At 35.8% G+C, this 15857-nt stretch overlaps 1 protein-coding gene across 3 annotated transcripts in view; it reads right to left on the bottom strand.

Moving 5' to 3' along the window:
- Positions 1-5973: 5973 nt before the first annotated feature.
- The window catches only part of rab23 (RAB23, member RAS oncogene family), a 15174-nt gene continuing 5290 nt past the window's right edge, over positions 5974-15857 (bottom strand). For all 3 annotated transcript variants that reach the window (XM_048205881.1, XM_048205884.1, XM_048205882.1), the window contains exons 3-7: positions 10726-10811; positions 10483-10639; positions 10319-10401; positions 10152-10244; positions 5974-9829 (exon numbers count right to left, since the gene is read on the bottom strand). In XM_048205881.1, coding sequence (XP_048061838.1) covers positions 9690-9829; positions 10152-10244; positions 10319-10401; positions 10483-10639; positions 10726-10811 — 559 coding nt within the window. In that variant the 3' untranslated portion in view covers positions 5974-9689. The remainder of the gene's footprint in view (positions 9830-10151; positions 10245-10318; positions 10402-10482; positions 10640-10725; positions 10812-15857) is intronic.

Here is a 15857-nt window from a genome sequence, read left to right as displayed (position 1 = left end):
CTGGGCACAATGAGATGGCATTATTCCGCTCACCCTTCAACCATCCAACATTAAAAGGAACCTTAAAGCATTAACAAATTACTACAACAGACCATGATTATGTCATAGAATAAAACGTTAAAATATCTTGAGCTTGTGTTCACCACAGACCTTATTTAAAGCATTGACTAAAAACCCATTCAAAAATTCCATTTTGACTTCAGGATGATGGAACTGGAAGTGCTAAAATGCAACCCGTTTCCAGGCTTTGGCCTACAAAAATACATCATCCCTGCAGCACTCAGTTCACACACTTAAGCACTATTCTATGCTGTTTTGTAGTATAAATATTGTGTTCACACTGAAAATTCCAAAAAGAAAAAGTGCACTTCAAATACCTACATGATGCACTTAAGAGCTGAAACAACAACAACAACAAAAGTGTGGAATGTTGGACACTCCTTTGGTGCAATTTGATCACTGTGAATGATTGGTGGAATTTTCTGTACAGCATCATGGGTAGTGTAGTTTTTTTAACCATAAATTCAGCTGTTAAACATGGTTATATTAAAAAATAAGTTGAAATAACACAGGCCGGTGGGTGCAACAAAAGCATATACCATTGATGAACACCATCCTAACCATCTTTAAAGATTTATAAGTTATTGTTAAAAATCAGTTTCCTCATGGAGAAAATGAATGGAGTTTTTACTTCCGGAACTTGACTTGCACACTATAGAGGTTGAGGGGAATCAAGAGCTCCGCACATGTGCCTTTGACAGCCTTCAGGACAACACACACACACACACACACACACACACACACACACACACACACACACACACAGCTGATATGTAAAGGTGTTACAATATTTACCACTGGCCTCTTGGTCACATGAATATTTATTTTTCTTTACTTCTATGCATTTAACTTACAGAAAAAAAGCTATACTGTTCTTAAACCTTTTGTTTTAATAATTCATTATCTGATAGATTTTGACCACTCACAGGTTTTTCTTGTGTTTTTGGTTTATTAACCAATATGAAGCAATGTGAATTCAGTCAGTGTTCAGAAGTGGTTCTTACTAACATTCCATCTGAAGTCCCACGAATATTATTTCACTGGCTTGTCGTAGTTTATTTTTAGCGCAGCTGTACCATGATATTCTTGTTTGCTCTCTACATTCTAATTAGAACGTTTGGATCTCGGCTTGCTGGGAATCTCACATTTGGGCGTCAGGTTTTTTAGTCTTAAGAGTGCAGAATGAAACGGGCCAGAGCAGCTGTAGGAAACATTACAGCCAAACACAAACTGCCTTTGATGATTCTTGGATTTGTAATCACTTTTTAAGGGCTCTCAGGGGCCGTTTACACAACACTGTTTTCAACTAAAAACGGAAAACTTTTTCATTTACACAACAACAGCGTTTTGGGGGCCTGTTATCGTCTCCGTGTAAACTACAAAAACGCGAATTTGTGAAAACGGTGACGTCATGTGCATGTGTGTTAAGTGTTCAGTCTATAGGCGTGTAGTTTCTTTACAAAGTGACATCGCCATCTACTGGCCTGGCAGCAGAACACAGCTTTTTTAGTCGTTTTCATGAATCCGTGTGAACGGGGATAGTTTTGACAATGTTGTCATCTGTACACTAAACATTTTTTTAAAAAAAGTTTAAAACTTTTGCCATATCACTAATTAAGCCAATTAACAATACAATAACAATAATCCTTTATTAATGCCTTGCGATACGGTTAAGGTCTATTGTAAGACACAACACAAAGTGGCTTTTGTAAAACGGTTGCAACAGCTTTATGATAAATCCATGTTCGATAAAGCTTTATAATAATATAACAAATTATAATTATAATAATTAAAATAAAAACATGGTTTATTAGTCTGAATAGGCTGTTTACAGTTGCCAATCAGTGTAGCAAACAATGTTTAGAGTCAGAACTATTCAGTTACACTACAGTGTTCAAACATTTGGGGATTTTTAATTTTTAAAGTCTCTTCTGCTCACCAAGGTTACATTTATGATCAAAAATACAGTAAAATATTGTGAAATATTATTACAATTTAAAATATTTTTTCTATGTGAATATATAGTGAAGTGTAATTTATTCCTGTGATCAAAGCTGAATTTTCCGCATTATTACTCCATTCTTCAGTGTCACATGATCCTTCAGAAATCATTCTGATATGATGATTTGATGCTCAAGAAACATTTCTGATTATTATCAGTTGTGCTGCTTCACATGTTTGTGGAAACCACGATACAGTTTTTTCTCCTCAGAATTCTTTGATGAATAGAAAGTTCAAAAGAACAGCATTTATTTGAAACAGAAATCTTTTGCATCATTATAAACATCTCTACTGTCACTTTTGATCAATTTAATGCATCCTTAATGAATAAAAGTATTACTTTCTTTTGGGGTGGACGTGTGAATAGTTATTTCTGGATTTATTTTAGGTATTTAAACACTCACAAAGTTGTTTTGTAATCATGCACATATAAGGTTGTGTGAAAAAAAGTACAATAAAAAAAGTCAAACAACTACAATAGATTCTTTATTTTGTCCATTTTTAACAACCACCCAACAAACCAAAAACAGAACGGAGTGAAGTATCACCTGTGGCACAGCAGATAAAACATCCGAACAGACCTTTTCATCATACCGTGAACAACAATCACTTCAAATGAAACTTCTACGGACTAAGAAATACACAGGTAGTGAAGGGTGCTGGCATATTCTCAACATCTACTAGAAAGTCATGAATATATCAGTATAAAGAAGAATGGAAAACTAAAACAGAAAAGAAACCATAATTTTGAAAGCAGTTTTCATATTAGAAAAACAATCCTTACTTTATATTTAAGATAACCTAACAATAACATGATCAGGAATTATATCAGATGAATAAAGTGCCTTTAGTCCACTGTAGTGTCGTCATGTACTCGTCGTGTGAACAATAATCATCAGGTATATCCAGTTCACCTCAGCGCTGTAAACATGAAGGCCGTTGTGGCGAAGTACCATGTTTCCACATTCAAACATAAATCAAGGCATGCGTTTCATGAATAAATACAATCAATCAAAAGTTAAGCCACATGGAAAGAATTCCTCACACTGGAGCACAAAACCTGTGGAAAACCGACCCACTTCCTTTTAATCCATCAGGGACTATTTTAGAATAATGTGGAAAGGTGAACAATTCTGTAACATTGTCTGATTCACATACATTGTAAAGCATGAAACTCAGAGAAGGAATGTTGGGTTGATGGACCCAATTTAGTAAAACATTTAGCACATATACATGTTCAGTAACCTCAATTCAACACTTGCACTAAAACTTTCATTTGTTGCGGTCACTCTTGTGCATTTAGAGGTTAAGGCTCCGGAGCTTTGGGAGGCTAGATTAAGTCATAGATCCTCTAGAAATCTAAATTATACTTTTACCTACATGAAACAAACTTCTGGAATGGTTTTGCTGTACATATATAAAGCCTAATACTGCCCCAGATTAAACAGGTGAGGGATGAGGAATCAATGCTAAATTTGATAACCGTTACTCAGATGTACTCTGGAAACTTTAAAGTGAGTTTTATATATTTATTGTAATTTCATGGTTCTGGGAGGATGTTGAGAGTAACTCACTTAAAATATGTGCATTTACTTTTTAAAAACGAAGAATTTGGATTCCAGTAATTCACATGATAAAACAGACGTCACGTAGACGCATGACTCCAAGCTGAGCATTTGATATTTAATGAATGCAAAAATTATGTAAGCAACAAAATGAAATGTGTACAGTGAAGGGCTGGGCGATATACTGAATGATCAATTCTAGTTTGTCCTACAGAAATTGTAATCGGACATGTTTCACGATCTATTCGTGAGAGTATGAGAGCATTACAGAGATGTTTTAATAGCATCGGATTTAAGCTTCAGCTGGAAGAACATTAGTGAGTGAGTGGATGCAAGTTATGAAAAATAATGATTCAAGTAAACACTTAAGGCGGCAGCGGCCTCAAGATAAATCTTTATATCTTTTACATGTTATTTAAAACTTTAAAATTGAAAACAAATGTAGTACTTCAAAGTACTTTTCCTCAAGCACTGGATCGCTGAGTAAAACGATTAATCGGTTAATTGGGGATGGGGTTTTGTGCGTCATGACGATAATCAAACTATATGCTATTTTAATTAATACATACTGTTGATGAAACTGTGACGAGAAAAGAACTTCTTGTTATTATTAATAATGCACCAATGTTTTAAAAAAAGAAACCTCTAAAAGGACTAAAATTGTTTCAAATAACTCAATCAATGTCATTGACTATGAAGAGCGAATGAACAGTGGGAAACTGAAGCGCCTTGCTATAGCGGGTACAGACTCAAACAAAAGCATTTTATTATGAGATTATTAAGATATAAACAACATAAAAGTATTACAACTTACATTTGCACAAAAGCACGCGAATGCACACGTGAACTGGACCGTGCTCAAAATGTGTAACGATCTGGTTGTGGAAGCGCTCTCCCGTAACAACAACATGCTGAAACACGGGCAACGAAAGCACAAAGAGTTCACAACATTCGACACTGTTCTCAATGTGTATGGCAGACTGGCGCTGCACATCTTGCACTTTACTGTATTCTCATTATGAAATATATTTATATCTTTTTTTTAGGCACGGTAATCATCGTTTTGATGGTCGACTGTCGCTGTCACAATCTTACTTTGAAGAAATACAAGAAATTGCTTTTAATTGTTTGAGTTCTATTCTATGCTGATTTGTTTATCAGTATATTCACTTGAAGTTTATTTTAAAGGGGTACTTCACCCCTGGAAAGATGAATGTGTATTTAAAATTGGTCATTTATGTAGTAGAAATGTGAAATTATTTTTGAATTTGGAGCTTTCTAGACTGAGAAAAGGCAGAAAATGTATTTTTGACTAATGTGGATGAAAGACAACAACTCCCAGAATGCACTTGTTTTGCTGCCCTTGCGAGGCCACGCCCAAACCACGCCTATCGGTTACAGGCGGCATTCAGGAAAATTCAAACAAATAAATCGTGAGTTAGTTCATACATTTACAGCGAAATTGTGCTAAATTGCTTTGTACCTGGATGTACACCCAAAACCAGGAAAGGACAAGTAAGTTTCCATCATTTTCCGATTAAGTTAAAGATTTGGAGCGATGTAAACAGTGGCTGTGGGCCATCAAACACCCGAAGTTTGGAGATGACACCGTTATAGAAAACCTTAAAAAAACGCAGAATATGTAGTCTCCATTTCAAGCACGAGGACTACGAACCAAATATCCTTGCAATGAAGAGAACCATTCTGAAGGACACCGCGATACCATCGATATTCACGTTCCCAGAGGACGAACAGCCTGGGCATCTGGTACTAAGCGTATTCGCCTAGAGGTAAGACTCGCTGATACTGGACTGATAACACAGTAGCCTATATGTAGTGTTGTAGGTAGCACATAGGTAGCAGTAAAACTGCAAACTTAGCAAAGTAACGTTAGATAGACAATTACATATAAGTTGCATATAAGTTGACCGTTATCAAAGTAAAGCCACTGTTCTGTAAAACTGAGTTTATTTATCTATTTATGCTAACGTTACCACAAAAGCCTGTTGCTGTATTGATTGAGATGACTGCAGAGACCGATAAATTTGCGAGATGAACCACTGATGTAGTGCAGACAAAATAAAGTGAATTACTGTAAGCTTAAAAATATAATTTACACCCACTTTTGAGAAAATCTTTGATCTATGTCCGTGAGTAACCTCAAACGCGCATATGTATGGGCGTGGTGAAAAAATGCGGAACTACCTGCTATTACTGGCTGTAGTTTTAAGCCTCTGGCCAAAAAAAGCCTCCGATGACGCAAAATGACGATTTTTGAGTCATCGGAGGCTTTTTTACAGAATAAAAATGCATAAATCTCTCATCTCGGGCTGATATGAAGGGGGAAAGCACGCTAATTCGAAAATACTAGTGGTATTCTACTAATACAAAGCTTAATGCTAAATCCTGAAGTAACCCTTTAAATGTTCCCGCCCTTTAAAGGTGCAGTGTGTAAATTTTAGCGGCATCTAGTGGTGAGATTGCAAACTGCTCACTCCTCCCTCTGAAGCAAAACAGAGAAGCTATGGTGGCCGTCTGGCCGACACAAGACAAAGATGTCGTTGTCTGAGAGAGCAGACGTTAGCCAGTCAAGCAATGAGGTTTCTTCTTACTTCTAACACCGTGTCCTAACTACACTCGACGTGACGCCACACGATAAAAGGTATCTTTTCCATGTTAATCTGAGTTTTTGTCCTAACCAGCCGTGAGGGCAACACATGATGATTCTATTTTAGAAACGGATTCTATTTCTCAGTGACGTTACAGCAGGAACACCACCACAAAGTATGGCAATGATAATATCAGGTACTGTTTATGTGCTTTATTTAATGTTAAAAGCGTCTATGCGAGTGTGAATATCGTGAATATCGTACCAGCTTTTCAGCTGTAATGAAAACAACACTGGCTAATTCACCTCAGATCTTGAAAATAAATAAATGGGCACAAGAACATTCAAACTGTCAATGAGAACAAACAAGTGTATTCTATGACAAAGATTGTTTCAGTCACTCAGTATATACTTTAAATAATGTTTAAATGGTGTAATATTTATGAATTTTACCCATTTCATTGTGTCTGCGGTGCTCTTGCCAAGAGAGCCCGCAAACACTCTTCTGATTGGCTGTGGTTTTTGATTGATTTTTTCGCTTCTCATTGTCGCGTCGTATCTAGTGTGGACAGTCAAATTGCTTATCGCATTACATGTAGTTTTCATGTGCTTCTAAACCAGACGACTACTACTACTACTGCTACTTCATGCATATTCAATGTAGTGACAATGCAAGCTGCCTCTAAAAACACGAGAGATTTAGAAGAAAAACAAGAGAGTGACTAAACATACTCTGTAGAGTGTTTGTCCGTTTAGGGCTGCTGTAGAAACATGGCAGCACAAAATGACGACTTGACATGGAGAAGAGACCCGCGGTGTATAAGATAAAAAAGGCTCATTCTACGGTAATAAAAACATAACGGTTCATTATGTAAGGTCTTTATACACCACTGAAAACATAGTTATGTATATTATATTGCATTTCTGTCAATAGATCCTCCCAAATTTTACATTGCACCTTTAAGGATTAAAATGCTTTAGTAAATAAGTAGCAAAACAATATGTAAATAAATACTGATGTTTCTTTTTTTATTACATAGGTGCAAGATGAATGAAAATGAGTAAATATAATTAGGGGCCAAGCGTCGAAGGTGCGTAGGCATCTCTTGTAATTGTTGGCGTTTCCGCTCGAGTCTATGGCAGCCCATAGACCCGTATGGTAAAAAGTTGTGAAACACTGATGGAAGACAGTCTGATGTGTCACCATAGCAAATTTGGAGTCTCTATCTCTATATCTCAATCCCTCTAGCTCCACCACCTGACCAAAGTTAAACTCACGTTTATGTTAATAACTTTTGAAATGTAAGGGAAAGAAAAAAGAAACAAAAAGTTTGTTTAGAAATAAAATTCTTTTTTCCTCTGATTCCATTCCTCAAGCCGATTCAATTACACCAAGCCAATTAGATTTTTATTGTTTTTAGATTTCGATTTTTGTTTTTTGAAAAATTTTAAGAAAAACCTACTTTTTCCTACAATTTACCTACAATTTTTATGAAAACTGAATCAGATCATCTTCAGACCATGCCGACAAAAAGTTATGGTTTATGAAAAGCATGCTAACAAATTTTACGTAGCACTTGCGAAAATAGAACTAAGGCTGTATCTCCTCAACATTTTATCATATTCAAACCAAACTTTGGTCCATGTCATCACAAGCATGACCTGAGGTAACATGCTGCATTTCGACGCAACGCCACCTACTGGTCCGGATATATGAAAAATGCCTATTTTTGCTTATAACATCTGAACGGTTTGTCCAAAAATCATAAAAGTGGTCTTGTTAGACTTGGGGATGGCCATTTGATATCCCATATTGGCCATTTTGGGTGTCAGCAATTTTTAATTTTGTCATAAAATGCTGTATTTTATGAATACATAAGCATATGTGTCTTTGGCACTATGCCCTGACAGTACTCAAAAAGTTTCAGGGCAGCCACCTTGTGGTCAAAAGTTATAATGAAATTTACAAAAATGCTAATAACTTTTGAATAAATTAACCTATTTTAATGCTCTTAACAGATTCCTTGGGTCATGCCGAGAACATTCTTCATATTTTGTCAAACTTCCTGTCTGCCATTTTGATTTTCTTTCAAAACCTACTTTTTTGAACTCCTTTCTAGACCGTTTGTTCGTTTTTCACCAAAATCGAATTGTATCATCTTCAGACTGTGCCGGCCAAAAGTTATGGATTTCGTGTTGATAGACGAAACCGTTTTCGTATATCACAGCAACAAAGTTGTAATTATGTTAATTTAGTTTAAAACAGTATAAGTGACCGACTGAAAAAACTTCAAAGTAAATGTATATATATTAAGTAGAATGTTGAATAACTTCAAAAGGCTTATAATATCTATATATTTTTAGTAGCTATATCGCCCAGCCCTAGCAGTGAGTGTATGTTATATGCTGTAATATCTGACAGCATTGCCAGTTGTCAGAAAATGAGTAAAAAAAAAAAAAAAAAAAAAAAAAAATTAAACTTCCTTATTCCAAAAGAACATGTTTATATAATTCCATCTCTTGCATTTGGTATTGAGTTAGAATATGACAAAGTCTCAGAAGAGCATGGTGATGCATATCAAGGATGTTGATTTCATTTGAAACAATATCTAAAAATCTGACTTGTTCAACCATTTACTAACGCTATTTACATTTCTTACAAGTACGTAGAGTTTAGAAACATTTTGGCACTGTGTTAAATGTTGTGGATTTAAGTAAGTCATTACTACATTTTTTCATACAAAAATACCTATAAGTACATACGGGTTGAACTTCATGACACTGTTCATAAGAAACAAATGAACTTTACTTTTAAGGGAAGATTGCAAATGATGCATCTCCATCGATACTAACATATTGCACAAACGATGAACAGTCCAAAAGCACAAATGGTGTGTTAAAAATCTGATTTTTTTCTTTTGTAATTATTCTCATTAGAGAAAATCTGAATATTACCCTGCTGTGTACCACATCAAATAATGCACATCTGTGAGAAAATATATTCGCTTCTCATTTAAATTTTGAGCCACAATCATTGTTAAAATTAGAGGACGGGCAGTGTCCAAAAGATTTCCATTTTGATACAAAAATAGCTTAAAAGACTCCAATTTACCATCACTATAAGGGTTGTTTTTGACTTTAAGGACACAGTCAAGTCACTTCTGTGCCAGTAGAACATTATGTGTCATATTTTTTATGCAATTCTGATTGATGCTGCTATTGGTGCAGAAAGTCACCATCTAAGTTAAAAACTAGTGTTTGAAGCAGCTGCAGCCAGCAGAGGGCTCTGGTGCGCAAACATTCACCCGCAGCAGACACACTCATCCACAGGAGTCCATGATGGTATGAAACAGAATATGACAGATCTGCTGTGGATGAAGAGACTTTTCTTTATGTTTAGTGAAGCCTTGTGTCACCTGCGGCTCATTGACCCCAGCAGTGAATCAGGAGCCGCTCTACAGCAGTCTGCAGCTACCGAAGGGGTTTTTTGTTTTCTTCGTCCTCTGCTTGTTTGGTCGCAGATTTATGACCTCACGGCCGTTCAAATCACCGGCATTCTGGTTCGGATGAGAGCCACCGGTAGTGTTAAAAACGCCTGGAAAAAAGCAAGAGAAAGAGACTATTTAAATTAATATTATAATTTTTAAAAATTGTTTTCTATGTGAATAATTATAATTTATTCCTGTGATCAAAGCTGAATTTTCAGCATCATTACTCCAGTCTTCAGCGTCACATGATCCTTCAGAAATCATTCTAATATGATGATTTCAAAAGAATAGCATTTATTTGAAATAGAAATGTTTTGTAGCATTTTAAATGTCTTTACTGTCACTTTTGATCAATTTAATGCATCCTTGCTAAATAGGAGTATTTAACAGTGGTGTATATAAAGTAATGTCACCCAAACGTTCTCTTACCTATTTTATTGCTGGATGTGTGAACAACCTCAGTCTCCTCCGCCGACTGTTGCTTGAGTCGCTGCAGGTATTTGTCAGCTAGATACTTAAAAACTACAACAAATAAAATGTGTTACTTTACAGTAAAGCACAATCAGTTTTTCAAACTGAAACGCTGTATCTCTCACCTTCATTGACGTTGAGATCTTCCTTCACCGATGTCCGATAGAATCTCAACTTCAGCCTCTTAGCAAGACCTTCAGCCTCTTCACTGAAGCAACAAAACAAAAGTTTTTCACATCAATCCCTAGAAGGAACGCATTAAAGTGCATTACTGAACTCTGATTCTTACTTCTTGATAACCGTGTCGTCCAGCAGATCAATTTTGTTCTGCACCAGGACGGTGGGAATGTCGCCCACCTCCATCTCCACCTTCTCCCTCCAGCTGCTGATGGCCTCAAACGAGTCTCTGTCGGTGGTGGAGAACACCAGCACACAGGCCTGCGCCCCTGCAGGACCGATCACACGTCAATGCCTCTCATCTTACAGCAAAACACAAGCCTACACCTGAAGAGAAACATTCCAGCGTTCGCACCTCTGTAATAGGCCTTGGTGATGGCATCAAACTCCTCCTGTCCGGCTGTGTCCCACAACATCAATCTGACGTCCTCACCGTTAACTCTGGAACACATGCAGACAATCTCAAAATCCATATATGCATAGGTCTTGAAAATATCATTAAAACACAAAAGTTACATCAAATAATTGGGTGAAGCAAAAAAAAAAATTGTTGGGGCAGCCTCTCTCAGCTGCTATTCAGACCAGTGGCCGGTTGCATAAACATAAACTAATAAGTTAGTGGTAATGTTTACGAAACCGGCCCCTGCTTTGCTCTCAGTTTGACTAAACTTTAAAACCGATGAAGCCAATGACAGCTCATCTGTTCCTCATTTCGTTTTATGTGTATAACCAGTAAACCACACAGATTTTCTCTGGCATTCCCTGAGGATGACACACTTCACGTTATAATATCTGGAAATAGACCGTCATTCAGGAACTACAGGTTTGTGTCGGCTACTGCAAAAGAAGCAAGAGGATCTTCTTTTCCCGAGGGGTTGCCTGAGCGTCACAGCGTGTTATTTGTCATATCCTATATTTAGGACATGACAAATAACTTGGGTCTATACTCTCTTGGGTCAAGTGTGAGCCATAATTACTGGCATTTATTTATTCTGTTCATGTGACCAGTTCAGGCTGTGATTGAGTGGTATGTACAGTACACATATGAGTGGAATACTGAACATTCTGTGTATATATGTTGCCTACTAATTTCTAAAAATCAGCATATGAATTACAGATGGGCGGTACTGCCAAAACATTATATTATATTGTATGAGAATTCTATATATTGTGAGCTATCCAGTCAGAATTGCAAGATATAAACTCAACTGTTAGAAAAAAAGTCAGAATTAAAAACAATTGCGAGAAAAAGTCTAAATTGTGAGATATAAACAACAGCGAGAAAAAAGAATTGCAAAATAAAAACAACTGTGAGAAAAAAGTCAGAATTGTGAAATACAAACAACTGCAAGAACAGTCAAAATTACAAGATATAAACGGCGAGAAAAAAGTCAGAATTGTGAAATAAACAACTGCGAAAAAAGTCAGAATTGCGAAATAAAAACAACTCAGAAAAAAGTCAGAATTGCGAAATAAAAACAACTCAGAAAAAAAAGTCAGAATTGCAAACTAAAAACAACTAAATTGTGAGATATAAACAACTGTGAGAAAAAAAGTCAGAATTGCGAGATATAAACTCAACTGCAAGAAAAAGTCTAAATTGTGAGATATAAACAACAGCGAGAAAAAAGTCAGAATTGCAAAATAAAAACAACTGCGAGAAAAAAAAATCAGAATTGTGAAATAAAAACAACTGCAAGAAGTCACAATTACGATATAAACAACAGCGAGAAAAAAGTCAGAATTGCGAGATATAAACAACTGCAAGAAAAGTCAAAATTACAAGATATAAACAGCGAGAAAAAAAGTCAGAATTGCGAGATATAAACTCAACTGTGAGAAAAAAGTCAGAATTGTGAAATAAAAACAACTGAGAAAAAAGTCAGAATTACAAAATATAAACTCAACTGCGAGAAAAAAGTCAGAATTGTGAAATAAACAACTGCGAAAAAAGTCAGAATTGCGAAATAAAAACAAATGCGAGACACAAAACTGCAACTAAAAACAACGAGAAAAAAGTCAGAATTGCGAGATATAAACAACTGTGAGAAAAAAAGTCAGAATTGCGAGATATAAACTCAACTGCAAGAAAAAGTCTAAATTGTGAGATATAAACAACAGCGAGAAAAAAGTCAGAATTGCAAAATAAAAACAACTGCGAGAAAAAAAAAATCAGAATTGTGAAATAAAAACAACTGCAAGAAGTCACAATTACGATATAAACAACAGCGAGAAAAAAGTCAGAATTGCGAGATATAAAAATATAAACTCAACAGAATTGATATAAACTCAACGAGAAAAAAGTCAGAATTCAGAATTACAAAATATAAACAACTGCGAGAAAGTCAGAATTGTGAAAAACAACTGCGAAAAAAGTCAGAATTGCGAGACAAACTCAACTGCGAGAAAGAGTCTAAATTGTGAGATATAAACAACTGCAAGAAAAAAGTCACAATTGCGAAATAAAAACAACTCAGAAAAAAGTCAGAATTGCAAAATATAAACTCAACTGCGAGAAAAAAGTCAGAATTGTGAAATAAACAACTGCGAAAAAAGTCAGAATTGCGAGACAAACTCAACTGCGAGAAAGAGTCTAAATTGTGAGATATAAACAACTGCAAGAAAAAAGTCAGAATTGCGAGACAAACTCAACTGCGAGAAAGAGTCTAAATTGTGAGATATAAACAACTGCGAGAAAAAAGTCAGTTGAGAGATATAAACAACTGTGAGAAAAGTCAGAATTGTGAAATACAAACAACAGCAAGAAAAGTCAAAATTACGAGATATAAACAGCGAGAAAAAAGTCAGAATTGCAAAATATAAACAACTGCGAGAAAAGTCTGAATTGTGAGAAACTTATGTAATTGCGAGAAAAGAGTAAAAATTCTAAAATTTGAGTCTCAGCCATAATGTTTTTTTTTTTTTTAATACCTATGGAAGTATAGTGTGCAAGCAGAACATTTCAGGTCTGAGATTTATCTTGAAGGTAGGATAGGCAATTTTGGAGAGACTAGCAATAGCAAGCTAGCTTTGAAAGCATAAGATCCCACCCTCCCTTTAGATAGTCTCCAAAGCCACGCCTCCTTCAAAACACATGAACGCTCAAAGCCAGAGCAGAGTCTGCAAAGTGTTACGAGAGACAGCGTTAAATTACCAGACTAAATGCAATGATTGGGCAAAAATTTTTTTGCTCCCGAGATAGGGCTGCACGATATATCTTTATAGCACAGATATTGTGATGTGCGCATCCGTGATAGTCACTTCGCAGGATATATGCAATGTCAAGTATAGGGATCGTAGTTGATCCGTACAGACCAGGCACCACAGTTCGAAACGCATGCAATCCTCATATTAATTGCAAAATTTAACCATCAAAATCGAAAGTTTATCATTTGCACGTGTTTTAGGTCCTTTCAGTTTAAACATTAAAGCGATTTTAAAACCACAAAAGTCATTTTGTACTCCGTTCTCTTCCACATCTACCTGCTTGAACGGACACATGCAAAATCATGTCAAAATGCCTCGATGAGTATCCTCGTAAACATAGTTGCTTATGGCTTTAAGAACAAACAGTTGAGAAAGAAAAAGGATGCGTATCATTATATTGGATCCGTGCATTCAGTCTTAAAGTGACAGTAGCCTAATATTCCTGCTGCTGTCTGTGTCATTAATGTTAATCAAACAACAAAATACAAAGAGAAAAAGAGAAAATCACTTTTGTAGCTTTTACAAAGATTAATTATATTTAATACTATGCAGTGTTATTTTACATTTGATTATTCAATTTCTGTACTTGAATAATGTTAGACTTACCTGAAAAACATAAAGCACTGTTTATTTCATTTGTATCTTTGTTCTATTGTATTTATCTATGCTTGTAATTTATTATTTTCTATGCAGATTCACTCCCCTACAAAATCACACCTAAAATGATTCATTCTTTCCAAATACAGCTCTTCAAGTCATCTGGTGATTTTTTATTTCATATTGCAATATATAATCGCAGAAAAAACAAAATCTCACAATGTCAGTTTTTTCCAACATTGTGCAGTCCTATCCTGAGACTTCCACAGAAGATATTTGTACATTTTTAAATATTTAGACCACTTCTATTATTGATTGCTATCAGGATGCGAAGAGAGTTCCAACCAGCATAACAAAAAGTGTTTATAAAAAGAATTGCCTAGCCAAGCGAGGAAGTGTGGGAGAGCCGATTTAAAGTGTGCTGTAGAACACTTTCAGATTACACTGGTTGCAGAGCTATGGCTAGAAGAAATCTGGAGAAAATCCTATTTTATTCATGTTCTTAAAAACCTACAATGGTCCATTTGAGATGGATTAACTCAAACTGGATTATATAACATATGATAATGCCTATTAATGGATTATCTAGTAAATTAAACAAATAAAATACTTAATTATTCAGACCTTGATGGGTGCAAATCAAATGATCAGATTATTCATAACAAAGGAATGAGTCAGTGCAAAAACAGCTTCATAGTATGTGAATCTCAGATTAAAAGCAAAACTCATAAAGGCTTGGCTTGTTTGTCCCTCTCTGTATTTTCACGCTGTTATGATTTTCTTTGTAACTCTCACATGTAAATAATGTAAAGCAGTTCTGTCCACTAAACATATCTACTGTGTTATATACAGTATACAGCAGGGCCGTAACCACCATAGACATTGAGGGGGGACAAGTCCCCCCCAATAATTAGAAATGGTCAAATCGTCAATGTCAAAATGATTCAGATCAAATCTGTGTCCAATCAAATTAAAAATTAGGCGGGGTTTACGTTCTCTTTTTGCTTCTGTGCACAGTCTTCACAGCACAGACGAGCGCGTCAATCGATCCACCCCGTGCACTGGTTTACATACAGCAAAAATAATTTGCATTAGTAATGATAGTATGCTATTCCAAATGTCTTCTTGGATTATTCCATTTCTGAAGAAATGGGATTCTTCCAGGTGAAAGAGATTAAAATGGCATTTAAAAAAACTGCACAACAAAGAATTGCAGCCAGCCTTAAATGGGCACTTCACCACTGGAAAAATGGGTTTTCAATAAAACTTGGCTGACTATACTGTAGGAAGGCAGGGAAAAAAATGAAATCTGTGCTACCTGACTACAGAAAACAAAGAAAAAGACTGTTGTCTTCCCTTTTGCTAAATAGGTAGGAAAACTTTAATACCCACAATGCACTGGGCATGTTGCCATCCAAGGCCACGCCCACCAGTCTGCTACTGATACACTTACCAGAGACTGATACCGCCTTGCTTTAGTAGGAAATACTTCTTAGAAAACTTTTAGTCATAATGATGTTGACTTGTATTGAATTCAAAGAGTAAGCAGATACTTTTGGTTTCAGTGAAGGTATCGATATCGATATTTCATGGTTTGAATATCACGGTTATCGTCAATACAGGTATATTGCAACATACAACGTTCAGTGATAAACCTACCCTTACAATAACTGTTCTGTTAAT

The sequence above is a fragment of the Megalobrama amblycephala genome, linkage group LG10, assembly GCF_018812025.1.
Source record: "Megalobrama amblycephala isolate DHTTF-2021 linkage group LG10, ASM1881202v1, whole genome shotgun sequence".
Classification (NCBI taxonomy): Eukaryota; Metazoa; Chordata; class Actinopteri; order Cypriniformes; family Xenocyprididae; genus Megalobrama; species Megalobrama amblycephala.
Note: the sequence above shows the minus strand (reverse complement) of the source record. Positions and strands in the feature narration are given on the sequence as shown.